The sequence below is a fragment of the Danio rerio genome, chromosome 17 (assembly GCF_052040795.2).
Source record: "Danio rerio strain M-AB ecotype USA chromosome 17, GRCz13ab, whole genome shotgun sequence".
NCBI lineage: Eukaryota > Metazoa > Chordata > Actinopteri > Cypriniformes > Danionidae > Danio > Danio rerio.
In genome coordinates this window covers 44,665,327-44,681,816 of record NC_141037.1, presented here as the reverse complement: position 1 = coordinate 44,681,816, position 16,490 = coordinate 44,665,327, and the positions used below count along the sequence as shown (strand labels likewise).

The 16,490-nt window shown below is 37.8% G+C and overlaps 1 protein-coding gene across 17 annotated transcripts in view; it reads left to right on the top strand.

The window, feature by feature from the left end:
- Nucleotides 1-16,490, top strand: part of ralgapa2 (Ral GTPase activating protein catalytic subunit alpha 2) — a 324,396-nt gene that overhangs the window by 234,671 nt on the left and 73,235 nt on the right. For all 17 annotated transcript variants that reach the window (XM_087290968.1, XM_087290960.1, XM_087290970.1 and 14 more), the window contains 2 exons: nucleotides 6,628-6,786; nucleotides 7,468-7,595. In XM_087290968.1, the coding sequence (XP_087147094.1) occupies nucleotides 6,628-6,786; nucleotides 7,468-7,595 (287 nt within the window). The remainder of the gene's footprint in view (nucleotides 1-6,627; nucleotides 6,787-7,467; nucleotides 7,596-16,490) is intronic.

Sequence of the window (16,490 nt, the reverse complement as noted above, 5' to 3'; positions counted from 1 at the left end):
CAGCTGGCTGGGCTAGTAATGCAGTTACTGGGAGGGTGTTGCCATGCGAGGCCATGGTGTCAGGAGGCAGCCGGTCATCCAGACACACACACACACACACACACACACACAGTCTTTTGTTGCTGAGGGAGGGACACTGCTTCTTTATAAGGCAGCATTTACGCTTCTGTGCATCGTTTGCACTGTTGAGTGCTTTTACAATCTCCATGTACACTGTAAAATGTGATTTTTTTTATTTTTATATTAAGGATTAAATCCGATTATTCAACGCTTTCTCACAGCAATCCATAACTTTTTGATTTACTAGCTAATTCGTATGAATTTATGCAATCTCATTTAGACAATAGGCTTGTTTGAGAAGGCCAAAATCTGCGCAGAATCATTCACCGCAAGAGGCATGCCGGTTAGAAATATGTCCGAGTTGTGTTCGCTTCGCTCTGATGTCCTGCTGAAGTGCGCCAAAAAACTCTGGCAACAGCGAGGCGGGTACCTCAGATTGAGCAGTCGGCAGCAGTTGCTCTCCAAAGACTGCACTCACAAATTAAACCTTATTCTCTATCTTGTTTTTACTAAGATTTATACCTGGCTTTGTTAAATATCGTTTTTGTATTTTCGTTGATAATTAAATAAAATGTATTTATTTAGATTTACACGTAAACAAAAACAACACATCTTTGTAAAAACACAACGTGACCTATCTAGTGTAACTAAATGTTACTAATAATAAGTTATTAGGATGTGCATGTGCTATATTTCATTTCTCTCTTAGTCCTGTTTGTTGTCATTTTCACTTTGTTGTATGTTTGTGTGATTTGTGTATTGTAACTTTTATGCAACGTTATTCTATAAAAGTCAAAAACACACAAATATGCATACATACATACAAAGGTAATCCAACTGCTTTGTCATTATGCCGGTTTCGTATGAGAAGTGAAAGAAGTGAAGTAAACAAAACACACACACACATAGACCTAATAAGCATGTCAATATAATGAACCCCTGAAGAATTCCTTCATGTCAAACAAACATTTGTCAGCACTCAAAAGCATCTTGCTATAGCTTTTTAATTTATAATGTAGCCAATTAGATTTCTTGAAACATTTCTTGTTGTATAAGCTGTTTATTTTGTCATTCTTTTAACATTTACCTCTGTTGAATATAAATATTTTTATTTTAAATACACCCTTTTAAGTAATTAGCTGTTCATCTTCTGTGATTGTGACCATCATTTGGAAAAACAGTGATATTTCAAATGTATCCACTCCCACATTAAAAATACTACAATTTAAATTCTATAGTTGCTCTGGTATCACAGCAACTATAAACATAACCCAATTCTGAAAACACTATAATATTTAGTATAAATATATATAAATAATATATAATATATATAAATCGCTATAGTATTTTTTTATGAGGTCATTCATCCTTAATAAAAAAAATTCCAATGCGATCTGGTGACATTTCCAGGCAGCAAAACAGCGAGATTCGGGAAGTGTCTGACTTCTGATGTAATTTTTGAGCCCTCCTCTTACTGCAGCCGTCTGCTCTCGTTTACATCGCAGTCAAGGCGAGGCGCACCACAAACTAGCCTAGTTTTGTATGATTTGCTCATCCCCCAGTGACGACTTGGTTTAGGGGTGGGGTTTGGTGCCACACCTCCTTTTAAACATCTGACATGTTTGTATGACTGAACTCGTATACGAATTTATACAAATTAGCAACTAAAGCCTAGTTCACACTACAGGATTTTAAGCCTGATTTGAGCCAGATTTGGAAGTGCCTTTAATGCAAATTATCTGGTTGTCCACGCCCACCACTTCCACGTGCGTATCAGAGCAGCACAGTGACAGACAAGAACAAAGCAGATCTCCCTTACTAAAGTAAGAACTTTCCCAACTGTTTAATGATATATGTGTTGTGGAGTTAATTCAAGCCCTTCTACAATGATGAGCCACACACAATGTCGTTATACAAAATGGGAGGGATTTGGATCCTATTTTAACATCTGGAAATAAAAAAAATAGGCTTTTTGTGTTTTGATCACTCCAATATGACTATGGACACACTATACCAACAAAAAGTTCTGTCCAAACAGCTTACACAAATTGATTCGCATCATAGGTGACATATTATTTCTAGTAAAACATTATTGCCAATTGTATTGCCTTACATTTAGGGACTAAACATGGGAATTGCAATTTGTTAAACTTTTAATAGGTAAGACAACAATTAAATTTATAGTTTACCCAAAACAGAAAATTGTCATTATGTTTTTTCTTCTCTACATGAGTTTCTTTCTTCTCTTAAACACAAGAGAAGATATGTTGAAGAAGGTTGGAAACCAGCAGCCCTAACTACTATAGTATTTTTGGTTCCTAATATGGATGTTAATGGCTGCTGGTTTACAACAAAATCTTCCTTCGTGTTCACCAGGAAAAAAAAAAGAATTTACTTGAGTGAGAGTAAATGGTGAGAAGTTTTTATTTTTATTTTTGGGTGGACTGTGTTCATTCCAAATTTTGTAAAAACCCATTGCGTAGGCTCACTGTTTCACATTTATGGCTAGTGATTACTTATAATCTCCTGATGAATTATGACAATGTTTATGGATTTGCTTTTTACTATGTTGTGTACACTACCTGGCAAAAGTCTTGCAGACAATCCCAGTTGTAAAAGCAACAAATAATAACTTGACTTCTAGTTGATAATTTTGAAAAGTGGCAAAGGGTAGATTTTTTTTTTTTTTTTTTTTTGATGAATCATTGAACTGCATCCTAATCATCACAAAAACTGCAGAAGACCTATTGGAACCCGTATGGAGCTAAGATTCTCACAGAAATCAGTCAAGAATAGTAAAGGAAAAATCATGGATAAGGGTTACATTCAGTCTGGGGGCTTGTGGGATATATGCATAGTAAATGGCAACATCTACAGCCTGAGATATCAAGACATTTGTGCTGCCCATTGCATTACAAACTACAGGAGAGGGCAAATCCTTCAGCATATTAGCGCTCCTTATACTTTAGCTTCCACATTAAAGTTCCCAAAAGCAAAAAACGTCAAGGTGCGTCAGGATTGGCCAGCCCAGTCACCAGATATGAACATTATTGAGCATGTCTGGGGTAAGAAGAAGATGGAGGCATTGAAGATGAATTCAAAGAAAGGAGTCCTGCAAGAACGATTTCTTTGCCATTCCAGATGAGTTTATTAATAAGATGTTTGAGTCATTGCAGAGATGAATGGATGCAGTCCTCCAAGATCATGGGAGACATACACAATATTAATTCTTTTTCCACTGCACCATGACTTTATATTGGCAAGACTTTTGTCTAAGCAAAGTCAGACTTTACTGTCCTAATTAAAAAAATTAAAATCAAGGCATGATCATACTTTATTTTGGTAGAATAAGCATAATATAGAGGCCTTTGTCTTTTATATAAGCCACTTCTGATACCAAATGATCAACTAGAAGTCAAATTATTATTTGTTGTTCCTAAAACTTGAATAGGTGACAAGACTATTGTCAGGTAGTGTATTATTGCAATATATCATATCTACCTCCATTTTTCGAACATTCAGTTTTATTTCACAACCCCTGCAAATAACCTACATTAAAAAAGTGACAATTCATGACTCAAATTTTTATTTGAGCAAAAAAAAAAGCCTTTCATTGGTAGAATGATGTATGCTATAGGGACCAGCATATCAAAACAATCTTAATGGTGATCTCCGTTGGCTAATGGGGGTAAGAAACCACCAAGCACTCAAAATACCCTAGTAACCGCATAGAGCATCTTAGTAGTGCCCTAGCAACCAGCCACAACAGCTTCACAGGCGCTCTACTTTAGCCTTTTGTAAAGCGCAGGTTTCTTAGAAGTTTGCGGTCTTTAACATCTGCTCCCTTTCATTGAGAATGGCATCTGGTGAACGTGTACAATGCGTCATGTATTTCCTCTCTCCGCCCAACCTGTTTGCATGCCGCCAATTCTTCTGCTGACTCTCCAAATGGATCGGTATGTGCCGACCCAATCAGCTTGTTGTGGATTTGTTTAATTTTAGCCCATTAGTATAATTAAGGGCTTATGGGGAAATGTGGTAATTGCATTTTTGGTGAAGAGGACATGTTTTGGTAATGGCTCATTAGGCATGGGTGCATCGGCAGATGTTTAACGACCCATTGAGAGGAGCTCGCTTAAGGCCTCACCGTTGCAGCAAAATGCTTCCAAGACTTCTCTTTTTTTGGTTATGCAGGTCACTTTGATTTCTCGCCGTTTTGGTAATAGCCTACTTAATTGTTGTAAATTATTTGGAATGAAGTCTTTATGGTCTGTCTGTGCTGTTTCGGTTTTGTATAGTGGCAGCAAAAGCTGGCGGCAGTGAACGATGCTTAAAAACACTAGTGCATTCTATAAAACAAAATTAGTTTTGCATTTTGCATTACTAAGTGTGTATTGGATGATATCATGAGAAATTTGATAGTTTGATCAGTACTTACAGCTTTATACTCACATTTATAATCAATATATTGTGCAGTATAATTGAAAAAAATAAGTAAAATTAAATTCATCTTTATTTCTATAGTGCTTTTACAATGTAGATTGTGTCAAAGCAGCTTAACATGGAAGTTCTAGTAAATTAAACCTGTCAGTTTAGTTTTCAGAGTTTAAGTTCAGTTTATCCATAAATAAATTCATTTCATGTTATTTATACATTTTCTTTTTTCGTGTAGTTCTACATTTTTATGTTATTTTTAAGTTCAAAAACTGTCCAACATTTTATATCTATCATTTTATAAAACCTTTTGCCAATTCTTATTTTTTAAATTGTTATTTTACAGATTCGGTGGCTGTTTATGACCATTTGTTAAACCATTTAGCACAATTCAAACAACATTACTGCCATCGATTCTTTGAAATATTGTTTTAAAAGTATCAGCATGTCTCAATCCGTTAAAGAATCTACAAAAAAACTGTGTCAGTGAGAACCCGATACATATATATTATTAGGGATGTCCAGATCTGATCACGTGATTGGAAATCAGTTGCAGTTTCAGACTCTATCGGAATCGGACGTTAGCTTCCCGATCAGGTTGTGTGTGTGTGTGTGTGTGTGTGTCTGTGTGTCTGTGTCTGTGTCTGTCTGTGTGTGTGTGTGTGTGTGTGTGTGTGTGTGTGTGTGTGTGTGTGTGTGTGTGTGTGTGTGTGTGTGTGTGTGTGTGTGTGTGTGTGTGTGTGTGTGTGTGTGTGTGTGTGCGCGTGTGTGTGCGCGTGTGTGTTTATGTATGTTTGCGTGTCATATTTTTTGACACATCTACAGTTTTGCGTTAGCGCAGGATCAGACCTCTTTCTTGACTGACACACAGAAAAAGCAAGGCGTGCGCCATGGCATCACTTTGTTGCAGAGACTCTATTGGTTAAATGCCGGAAAAGTAGAACACGGAAGCTGCTTGAAGTAGAAAGCATGAGTATGTCTACAGTCTGTAGGTATTATAAAGTTGATGAAGATAACATTACCATAGCAAACTGTGAGATATTTAAACTTGGAATTGCCTGCCGGGTGTTTTAAGTTGAGGTGCTATTTATTTTTATATTAGATTTTTTTATATATTTACTGTTGCATTAAAGTCCAAATATGAAGAATTTAAATGATTTATTACTTGATTGTTTCAGCTACCTCACAGAAGTGCTCTGTTTGTTAACTGAGTTGTTGAACTGTAAAATATAGTGAATTAAATAAAAAAATAAGGAACATCCTGGATCTGTTTCCTCGCTCTTTATTCTTTTTGTATGTATTATAGAAGTATTAGATCGGGATTCGGTATCGGTAGATACTCAGCATCAAATGAGTCGGACTTGAAGGCAAAAAAAACCTGATTGGGATATCCCTAAATATTATGAATATTTATATCATGACAATCCATCGCATATGTTTATTAAACTACATCATATATGCGTCATCTGTAGCTCTATAGACATCTGCATCCACAATAATTCAATCAAGCAATGGGAATAATTTCTACCGGTTACTGTTTCAATATTTCCTGCCATAAGGTTTGACAGCTGCAACATCTCTGAACCCAGTTTTCTGATACACAGATTTCCTCATATTAGTCAAATTATCGCAGTAGATTACTGGAGCTTCAACATTGGAGCTCCGCATTAATCAGAATCTCAGCATCCCTGTATTTGATGTTCCTAAAAATAAAACCCGCATTTCCTTCAAATGTATGTATATTTTTATGTAAAATGAAAAAACAACTCCAATTTTCAGGCTAAAGTCAATTTGCTTAAATGATTGAAACATAATGAACCCAATTTCTCCTGCTCATTTGACTTGGGATTGAAAATCCCTAAAATAATTGCAGTCGTTATGTACTAAAATAAATGTACAGTCTTTCTCGTTGTCTCTGGAATTGTTGTTGATCACATTTTGAAAGCTTGAGGTCGACTTTTACCGATGCCTGAAATCCTTTTATGTCTTTCTAAGAATTTGTTTGTCTGTTTATTCAATCTGTGCTTGTTTTTTCTCCACACTGAAGCCCTTGTGAGAGGTACATGACTAATGCTGATCGCATTTTATTGCCTGTCAGATTTATTGATGCATTTTGCCTCTGCTTGCTTGCAGCTTCGTCACTTGGGAAACGACGAAGTGCACATCGTGTGGTCGGAGCACACGCGGGATTACAGGCGAGGAATCATCCCCACCGACTTTGGAGATGTCCTCGTCATCATCTACCCCATGAAAAACCACATGTTCTTTGTTCAGATCATGAAAAAACCCCAGGTAGGTCATGAGGATAATGGCATTACATTACATTAAGAACCACAACAATCATCGTAACTTTTTGTGTGTTACGTGAAACGCCTCTCTGGAGGCATGTAGAGATGTTCATCAGGATGTGCCCTGTTTGGCTGATGTGGACTGTGGCAGGATGGCATCTCTTCCTGTCTGTTCTCTGAAAGCACTAATGCTCAGAGTCCATTACTGCACTGTCGGCACGCCACTCTCATCGCGGTCAAGCTGCCTTTCATCTTCCTCCTCCTGCGTCTGCCACTAGATCCCCAGAGAATCAGAGCGCGCATCATTTGTAATTTCTGGTAAACACGCCACCTCTGCGAGACTTGACTGCCGTGTGTGTGCGCCGAGTGGCCTGGATGCTGTTAGATGTATGGCTTCTGCAACATGTCACCGGCAGCAATTAGCGAGATTCCCTCAGCTGTGTCGCTGTTATCTTCCGTTCCACTCAAATAACTCTCATTTCATCCACTCGATAAACGCAAGGCTTGGCAAATGGAAGTGCTGCATTATCCGTGTGCTGTCCTGCGCATCGATTTTTTTATTATTATTTTTTCCGGTCTGTTTGTGGCACACGCATCACATGCGGCATCTTCATGTAAATTGATTTAAGGTTTAGTACAAAAATAACAGTGTGTCTTCGTTGTTTGCTCTCTCTCTGTCAACCAGGTTCCTTTTTTTGGGCCTCTGTTTGATGGGGCGATAGTGACTGGAGAGTTGTTGCCGAGTTTGGTGCGAGCCACGTGCATCAATGCCAGCAGGGCCGTGAAGTCTCGTCTGCCACTCTACCAGAGTTTGTATCCTTTCACCTTTACGGATGCTGAGCGGTGAGCTGGCTAACGCACTACTGCACACTACTAATGCTTGTAGGTCAAAGCATTGTAATGTCAACACCACTTCCACTACACACTGTCAGTAGTTCAAATCCCCTGAGACCTTCATTAATTTTTGGTACACAAATTACATTATTTTGGATAAAATCCAAGAGGCCTATATATACATATATAACAAGAGGAAAGAGAAGGACTTATCTGTGATAGTATCTGTGATATTTCCAAAATAATTATCATAATAATTTAAGAATCTATCACTTTTTTATTTATTAATGATTTATTAAAAACATCAATTTCAATAAAAAATGGGAAAAAGAAGGCTGCAAATTGGAGAAATTTTGTTTGTGAATAAAGTATTTCGCATACAAAATAAAAAAGTCAACAATGTAGTTCTCTGACATATCAGTTTTACCTTTATAGTAACAAATAATATCTTGTAGTTGAATGGTCTGGAAAAACCAATGTAATTACCTATATGGAGATATAAGCTATTCCAAAAGCTTTGTGTGTTTTTTATATAAAAATTTTATATAAAAATGCAAATAGTTAATTTGCTTAATTTTAAGGCAATCTATCAAATTTTTAAGTGAAGTTAACTTATCGCTTAAAAAGCAACAGATTTACTCACTTTTTTTTTTTTTTTTACAGTAGGTAGCAATCATTAGTAGATATTGCTTTATCATGCCTGATTTTAATCCCCCTCTATTCTTGCCTGAATCATATTACATCAGTGTGATCATTTTTGTGAGTGTGAGTGTGTGTGTGTGTGTGTGTGTATGTGTGTGTGTGTGTGTGTGTGTGTGACTCTTAATTGTCTCTGGTGAATAGGGTGTGAAAGGCCATTAAGGATATTCTGCTTTCACAGCTTCCTGCAATGACTTGATCTGTCTCTATGAATAATTGATCAGCTTTTGGGTGCTGCTTCCACTGTCCATCACAAGAACATCTGCTCGACAGTCACCTCTTACGTTTACACAAAAGTGCATTCTTTGTGTGTTTCTCCCGCTCACTTGTTCTCTGTTTGTCTTTCCGTTGCCTATCTGTTTGTCCAAGTTCACAACACAAGTCAGTTTCTGATCAAATCAAGTTATGTTGCATGAAAAGTGATTAATTATAAGGAAAAGGGTGCAGGGGCGAAGTCAACATTAAATTATAATTAATTAAAAATCTATTATATTAATTGATTTTCTATGTTAGTGTTGTTTATATTGGTAATATTATAAATAAACTATGATTTGTCCTTTTTTTCCTTTCGTTGAAACACCCAATCAGTGTATTTTTTGCTGTTATTAACAATACTAACACTACCACTAATAATAATAATAATTATTATTATTATTATTATTAATATTATTATTATTATTTTATTATTTTTTATAATTATTATTATTATTGTTTGATTTGCTTTAGTTTTTAGATTTTTGTTAACATTTGTAAAATGGCATGCACAGAATTCTTGTCTTTTTTTTCTTAGTTGTTCTTAATATTATTACTTAAGGTTGTATTGTAGTTACCTGCAAATGTGTTTTTTATGTAATATGTTTTTTTTTTTTTTTTGCAATAGTTCTAGTTTGAATTACTCAAATCCTTTACTTTCCCAAAAACCACTCATATTTTGCAATTGGCAACTTATATTTGAGTACAATTTCCTAAATTTAGTCAGCTATGGACAACTTTTCAGGCATAGACTCTTTGCTTGGTAGTTCACTTTTACAGTGTACTACTTGTGAGCAGTTGAGTTCAATGAAGCATGGTTCCACCAAGGAGATTAAAGAGACACCAAAGAACTTAAACCAATGTTAAATCAAGGTAAAAACTATGTGATCTCTTATGTTTTCTTTTGAAAACACTATTTGTCAGGTTTAGGGAAGGGTTTTTGTCGGTGGTTCACATGTCTAGGTGATCTGTACGGCAAAGCCTTATCTTCTCTTGCAAGTATACAAGAAGGACGTAAAACATACAATGAAATGTACCATAAGTAATACATTTCAGTCGGTGCCAATAGCCTAGCGGTTAAATGCGTCAACAAATAGCATGAAGGTGCTCACTATAACCTGAGTTCGACTCTCCCCTCAGTCCAATGCCACTCCTTCCCCTCTCTCTGCTCCCAATGCTTTCCTGTCTGTCTTCCACTATCATATCCCATTTAAAGGCAAAAACCCCTTAAAAAATGTTAAGTAATGCATGTCATGTTCACTAAAATGTACACAGAGCTCTCTAATGGATTTGTCATCTGAAGCGTGCAACAAATGTATCTGGAGCAACGTATTTTCACAGAAATATCAGCTAAGACACGTCTGCCCAGTGAGCGTAGCCTAGCAAATCCACACTTGCTTACGATTCGTATAAGGAATCTAAATGCAGATTGACCGTCCCGAAGCTTACACCACATTAGCGAATACGCGTCCATCTTAAGCTCCAGTGTGTTTTCAGTCTTTGCCCACTCTGTCACTCGCAGTCAGAACAATGACCATGCTTTTCGGTCTGAAAGATGTCTGGTTTTTGCGCAGAGATGAAACCTCTCCAGAGTTTTCTGCTTCACAATGGGTCGGGTCCTTGCAATCTTCCTGCTTGTTGTGTTTGGTGCTCCAGCGTAATTAGCTGAATATTTCTTCAAAGAGAGTCCTTGTGCTTCCTGCGCAGGCTGATAAAAGCAGGTGTCTCTCGCTGGCCCCTGCCGCAGAGATGGAGGGGCCTCCAGCGGGCTACACCATCACTCAGCTCTAATTAGATGGGTTTTGGTGAAATGACCACCAGCGCTTGGCATGGGGCACTGCAATCCACCCCCGTGCCCTGTGCTGTCCCACATCCCTGCGCTCTATTGTGCATGGATGCAGGTGAGTGTTTGCAGCTAATCTATGGATCTCCGTCCCGCCCGAGTCTGGGATTATGCTTTTCCAAAGGGCTTAGCTTGAATGGAGAGACCCCTCTCCTGCTGACACCTTTCACGTTGCACATAATGCGTCGCGATTATTGATTCATCAGCTGCTGCGTGTTTGAAGAGGGCCACTCTGAAGCCCTGAGCAGGGAAACTTAGGATATGTTACTGGATCAATAAATGAAGGAAATTCAAGGCCTCTTTGTTCCTTCATTTTCTCATACTTGGTGGCATTCTTTGTACGTCTCTTTGTTTGCAGGCCGACAGAATAGACTGTGAAAATTAAGTCATTAACTATGTTTTTCTCTAAAGATGCAAATTAAATTTACGCACAAAACAAGAATATCACATAAAAAACTTTTGAATAAAGCAACATTTTCATCCAACTAGTCAAAGAGAACAAAATCGTCGCTTCCTGATTTACTGACGACAAATATCAACCGTAAAAATGGAATATGCTGTTGCAGGGGAAGCTGTATGAATCTTTTCTTAATTGAATAAATGACCTGCGCCTCTGAAGACCTATGGCAACATGCAGTGAAAGCGTGCTGGCGTTTGAAGGTGTGAGACGCGGAGCACAGACACTCTGGATAATTCTAGAGGTCATTTAATAATATAATAACACTAAAACTGAAATGGTTAGGCATTTTAGAATGACCAAAACAACATTTCAGATTTTTTTTTTTATTGCAGTCAGCTTGCTGATTTGTCCATTTACACACGTTATCATCAAATGATCTCTTATAACAAAATCACATGACCTTTTTAATGTGAATACTGGAGGAATTTGTTTGGTAAAAGTGTTTCCATCGTAGTTTATGCACATCTTTTCATATCGAATATAAAGTTTATCTTACTCGTTTTTTCATTACACACGTGCACACGTGTTTTAAAACATTTTAAACATGTGAAACTCACTCTTAATCACATTTGATGATGATTGATGATTCTAGCGAACTGAACAGACCTTTTATTCCTGGTTGCTTTGCGCACATCTGGTCTTGTTGACATGATTATACACGTGACTAACAGAACATGCTACGCGAAGCTGTCAATCAATTCGGTGGGCGGAGGGACTGCACTCCTACGTCAAGTTGCATTCTGTCTGAAAACCAATTTGTCCACCATTTTTATATTGTTAAATTGAAAAAAAAAGGACTGGGAGTGTTTATATCACCCCAATATGATGGTCTATACACTCTACCAACATATATGTCAGTCCAAACAGCTTGAAAAGTAGATTTTTCACCATAGGTGCCCTTTAAATAACATACGAATGTGCACTACCGTTGTGTGTTACTTCCAGCAGTCATGTGTGCAGCACATCCGGTGTGCGACTTTCTTAAGGATGGAGTTTGCTTTAGTTTTGTGGATCAGGGACTGCAGGAAAAAGAACATCACGCAGGATGTCAACATTATTCGCACAAAAGCTAAAAATCTTTATGAATCTTTTGCTGACAGCGATGAATGTTTGCGCCTGACAACAGGATTTAATCTTTGATTTCATTCTATAATACTGGACTCATTTTTCTAAGAAAATTTCAACTTTGAGATTGTTTATACGAGAGAAAAGTGTGAAAATGTTAAAGCCTGTCTGAGAAAAGTGTATGAAGTGTGTAATGAGGGGTTTACAGCCTTAAAACATCTATAATATTTGTAAAAATTAAAGCTGACTACTTGGCTCATTTTGCCTATTGCAGGTTACTTTTAAAACGTAACTTTCGCGAATGACAAGGGACCACTGTAATTCAATTTTATCTGTCTCAGTGTTTACGGTTTCACACCGTTGACACTAATTGGCTTTCATTGATGTTGAAAATGGTCTTGGGCAGTTTGTTAGACTATTCCTTAAATTGAGCTTATCAAATCAGAACATGAGAATGTTTACAAAAAAGCTCATTTACTTTAGCTTGTTCGTCTTATTTAAGCATTCCAATGCACAAATATCACCTGTAATAAAGTAGGCCACAAAATTTGTATTAAAAGTGGTCATCAGACGCGGCTTTGTTTACAGTTTACCCATTACATGTCTGTTTGGCCTTCTGAATGGAACAGTTTCCCTTCTTTGTGACAGCTTTAAAGTCATTAGAGCCCTTCTGAATGGAAACTCTGTGTGAAACCAGACGACTTTCCTTCGCAGAGGATTATGGATACCTGATCCATCAGTTATACCCTTCGAATTCCTTCATTCCAAAGGGCCCTTTGACATGGCCACTTTAGATTGAAACAGTATTTCAATATGGCAGTCATGATTGTTTTCGATCACACCCTTCGGAGTGCAATATATTTCCCATTTGGATTGCACTGTATATGTGCAATCCTGGTGTTTTCCTTTTTGAATACCAAAGATAGTCTACTGCCACCTGTTTTTGAGAAGAGTTTTTTTTTTCCTTTCACAGAGCTTAAGAACATATGTACTAGCCTTTTCAGGCAGAAGCAAAGTGGTATGATTTCACTTTTGTGCATTATAAGCTTATGGCCATGTTAACTGCTGTAAATTCACCCCTATTGTAAAGTTTTTTTTTGCTTTTGTAAGAAGCAAACATTAAAGAATGTTGTTGTTGTAAGCAGTGAGTGGCAGAACGTTTCGGAATCCAATGAAAAAGTAATTAGAACGACTTTGTTTAGTAAAAATGGATACTTTCACATTGATGATATGTCAAAGCTTGTGTCTGTCGGAACAAATGTGTTAACATTTGTTAATTTGGATTGAAATATTTATCCACTAAATAGTCACTGTGATGCTGCGTTCACACCAGATGCGGAACCTGCGTCAAGCGAGTGATTTACATGTTAAGTCAATGTAAACGCACGAATTGACATCCTGCGGCGCGAATGGCGCAGCGCAAATGACGTGAATTGCGCGAATCGAATGGCGCAATATGCGCAAATGGCGTGGTGTGAATTGAGCGTTTTGCACGTTTCGCGTGAATCTTTCGAATTCGAAAATCTGAACTTCAGCGGACATTCATGCCGCGTTAACCAATCAGAAGCTTGCTCTTGTGGGGGCATGATTGTGATGTAGAACCTGTTGATGGCGTCCCGGGGGAAAATTCTCCAGGCGACACCGACAACAAGTCATTAAACTGGGCTTGGCTCAGTCAGAAGCACCGCTGAAAGCCTCCATCATCCAGGTTCAGTTTCTGGCGGAGTTTATAAGCTCACAGAGCTGGATGCACCTCTGAAAGCATGTAGTGGACTCAGAAACGGTCCTAAACATATCGAGACTGTTTTTTAGTCTTAATAAAGCACATTAACACTGTTATTTTCTTAATAAAATCCATGTTAGCCATTTAGCTATGAAGCTAGAGTCACCAGGCAGACAGAAGCCCTGCCCATCACGCGAATCCACGTTTGTTTTGAAGTGAATTTGACACACGACACAAGCGGATTTGATGCGCGAATGAAGCGAGTAAACTCAAATGTTCACCCAGCAATTTACGCGCGAATAGTGCAATTTATCCGCGCGTTCCGCGTCTGGGGTGAACACAACATGATACGAACAGGCTTTTACAAGTGGCTACACACGTACAGTGCTCTTTGAAAGCTTATCCAAATCTTTTAATTTTGCATTTTAGAAATTACTGACTTCAATTATTTGACCAAATTCACATTAGTTGGCCAGATTTCTTTGCATTGTGATGGTTAGAACCACTAATTTTTAAGCAGTAATGGCATTCAGATATTACTCTGATGGTTTTTGCAGTGGTCCTGTTGACGTGCAGCCAAAATGTCCTTTTTGCAATACAGCCAACATAGACTTCTTTAAACTCACCACTCTCTGCTTGATTTTCTATTCAATCGAATGTCCATGGACATGACGTCATTTGTCATTACTTAGTTATTTCGAATTGGAAAGTGGACAGCTGGTTTAACTCTTGCACCACTGAGCCCTTCATTGACCATAAGGTCAGCGTGTCATTCTCGTCTGTGCGCCTCTGCATGGAGCATGCGGGGCTTGCATCCGCAGGCCAGTGGCCTTTTAGAGGTGAGGCAGCGATTCGCTGACCTTCAGTCTCTTCGCTGCCTCCCCTGCTGAAGAAGAATCGATGGAGTTGCTGCTTGCTCTCTCTCTCCTCCTGGCTCAGATCCATCTCTAGGCACCAATCAATAGCCATAATCTGTTCCTGCCCACCGTCAGTCATGCGAGTTTCAGCTTTTAGCTCCTGTGATGGGTGGAGGATATTTGAGGGTTAGTTGGGGATGTGGTCTCATACAAACCATAAAACAAGTTCCAGCAATTTAGGAGGATGATCATGAATGTGATGTTGACCATATCACACAGACCTTGCTCTTCAAATGAGTTCATTATTAAACCACAAGATCTATGCATTACATTACATTATTGTCAAGGTTGAGTCAAATGGGAAGAAATAACCCACTCCCTCTCTCTTCCTTGCACGGACTTTCAATGCCAGGAACCACTTTGTTAAACTGGCAAAGGCCATCCTGTTCACCTCATTTTACCACATTCTTTCAAATTCATTCTACTTTAAATCTAGATCAAGTTGTATTAATTTGTTTTTGTTTTGTAAATTTCTTGGATGGCAGTTGTGTCATCCTTATACTTTTACGAAGATTATTTTGTTCACTGACAGAACATTAAAAAAGTGTGGTAGCACTTAAGTTTCACTACAAATTCCCACTGTTAACTACTGGCTCATTGCCTGCATATTTTTTAGGTATTTTCTGTTTATTAGTACTTCTAAAGTAGAATCCTATTCTACATCCCTAATCCTACCCAATACATAAACCCAACTACTGCCCTATGTACTATTAACAAGCAGTAAAATAGTTGTTTATAGAGCAGAAAGTCTTAGTTAATTGTTTGTTAATAGCAAGATATGTATCTTAAAGTAAAGTGTGACCAAATCTCCGCACCCGGACTCCTCGGAATTCCCCAAAAAACATAGTTTTGCTGCCGGGAGACACTATAGTATTTCAAGCCCCATTTATTTAGCCGCTACAGCAACACAAGATGGCCTAATATGTGTTGATTTATTTAACTTACAACCTTGTTTAATGTGTGTTTCTTGGATTCAACATTGGAGAAGATGCTTCAGATGAAGCTTGGTGAAAGTGTCTGAGTGCAGAGCAGTTTAGGATCTCTAATCCCATTTTCCTCTCTCTTTCCTTTTCTCCGCTCCCATGTTTATTCCCCTCCCCGGTCTGCCTTCCTGGGGCTCCCAACTCGCCAGCTGTTACTCGGGGTCTTCACAAAGTCCAGTGTGTTCAGATCACAGTTATGCCAACTCACTCACCCAGCCAGCAAGCCAATCACTTTCTCTCCTTCTCTTTTTATTCACACATTCATAGACGCCATATCTAAAAACACATTCTGTTTCATCTGGTAGATAATATCCATGACTATTAAAAGTATAATCAACCACAGATAAGCCCTGATGGACATGCTCAGTACCACCTATATCTAAAATTAGTGTCTTTTTTATGTGAAGGCATTTGAAAATTGAAGACTTAAGAAATTTATTTTATTCATTTATTATTATTATTATTAATATTATTATTTTAATGACTAGTAAGGACAAAAATAAAAGGTTAAAGACTTCGACTTAAGAAATAGACTTAAGCATTCGCTTAGTTGTTCAATTTTAAAATGAGATGAAGAACTGTTTAAATGCAAGCTCCATCAGGAGCAGGTGGCGAATGCTGAAACATTAAAAATACTATGGTAAAATACATTTTTCTTGTAACCGTTATTTGTGTGTTTAAATATTAATGTTATACTAATTTAGGTGATTGACTGCTGGCATAACGATGTGATTGATGTAACATGACCGTTAGTAACTAGGCAGTCAAAAACTTTTCATTACTTTTCATTGCAGTTAATGCACTTTTGAAAGATACTTTCACTTCGCCTATGCAAGAAAAAACTTGTTGCGTTTGTTGTTGGGTATTGTTGCTGTCCACTCGGGAAATACAACTCGTTTGGTTCTCTCCGCCACTTTGCAAGCTTACGAGCT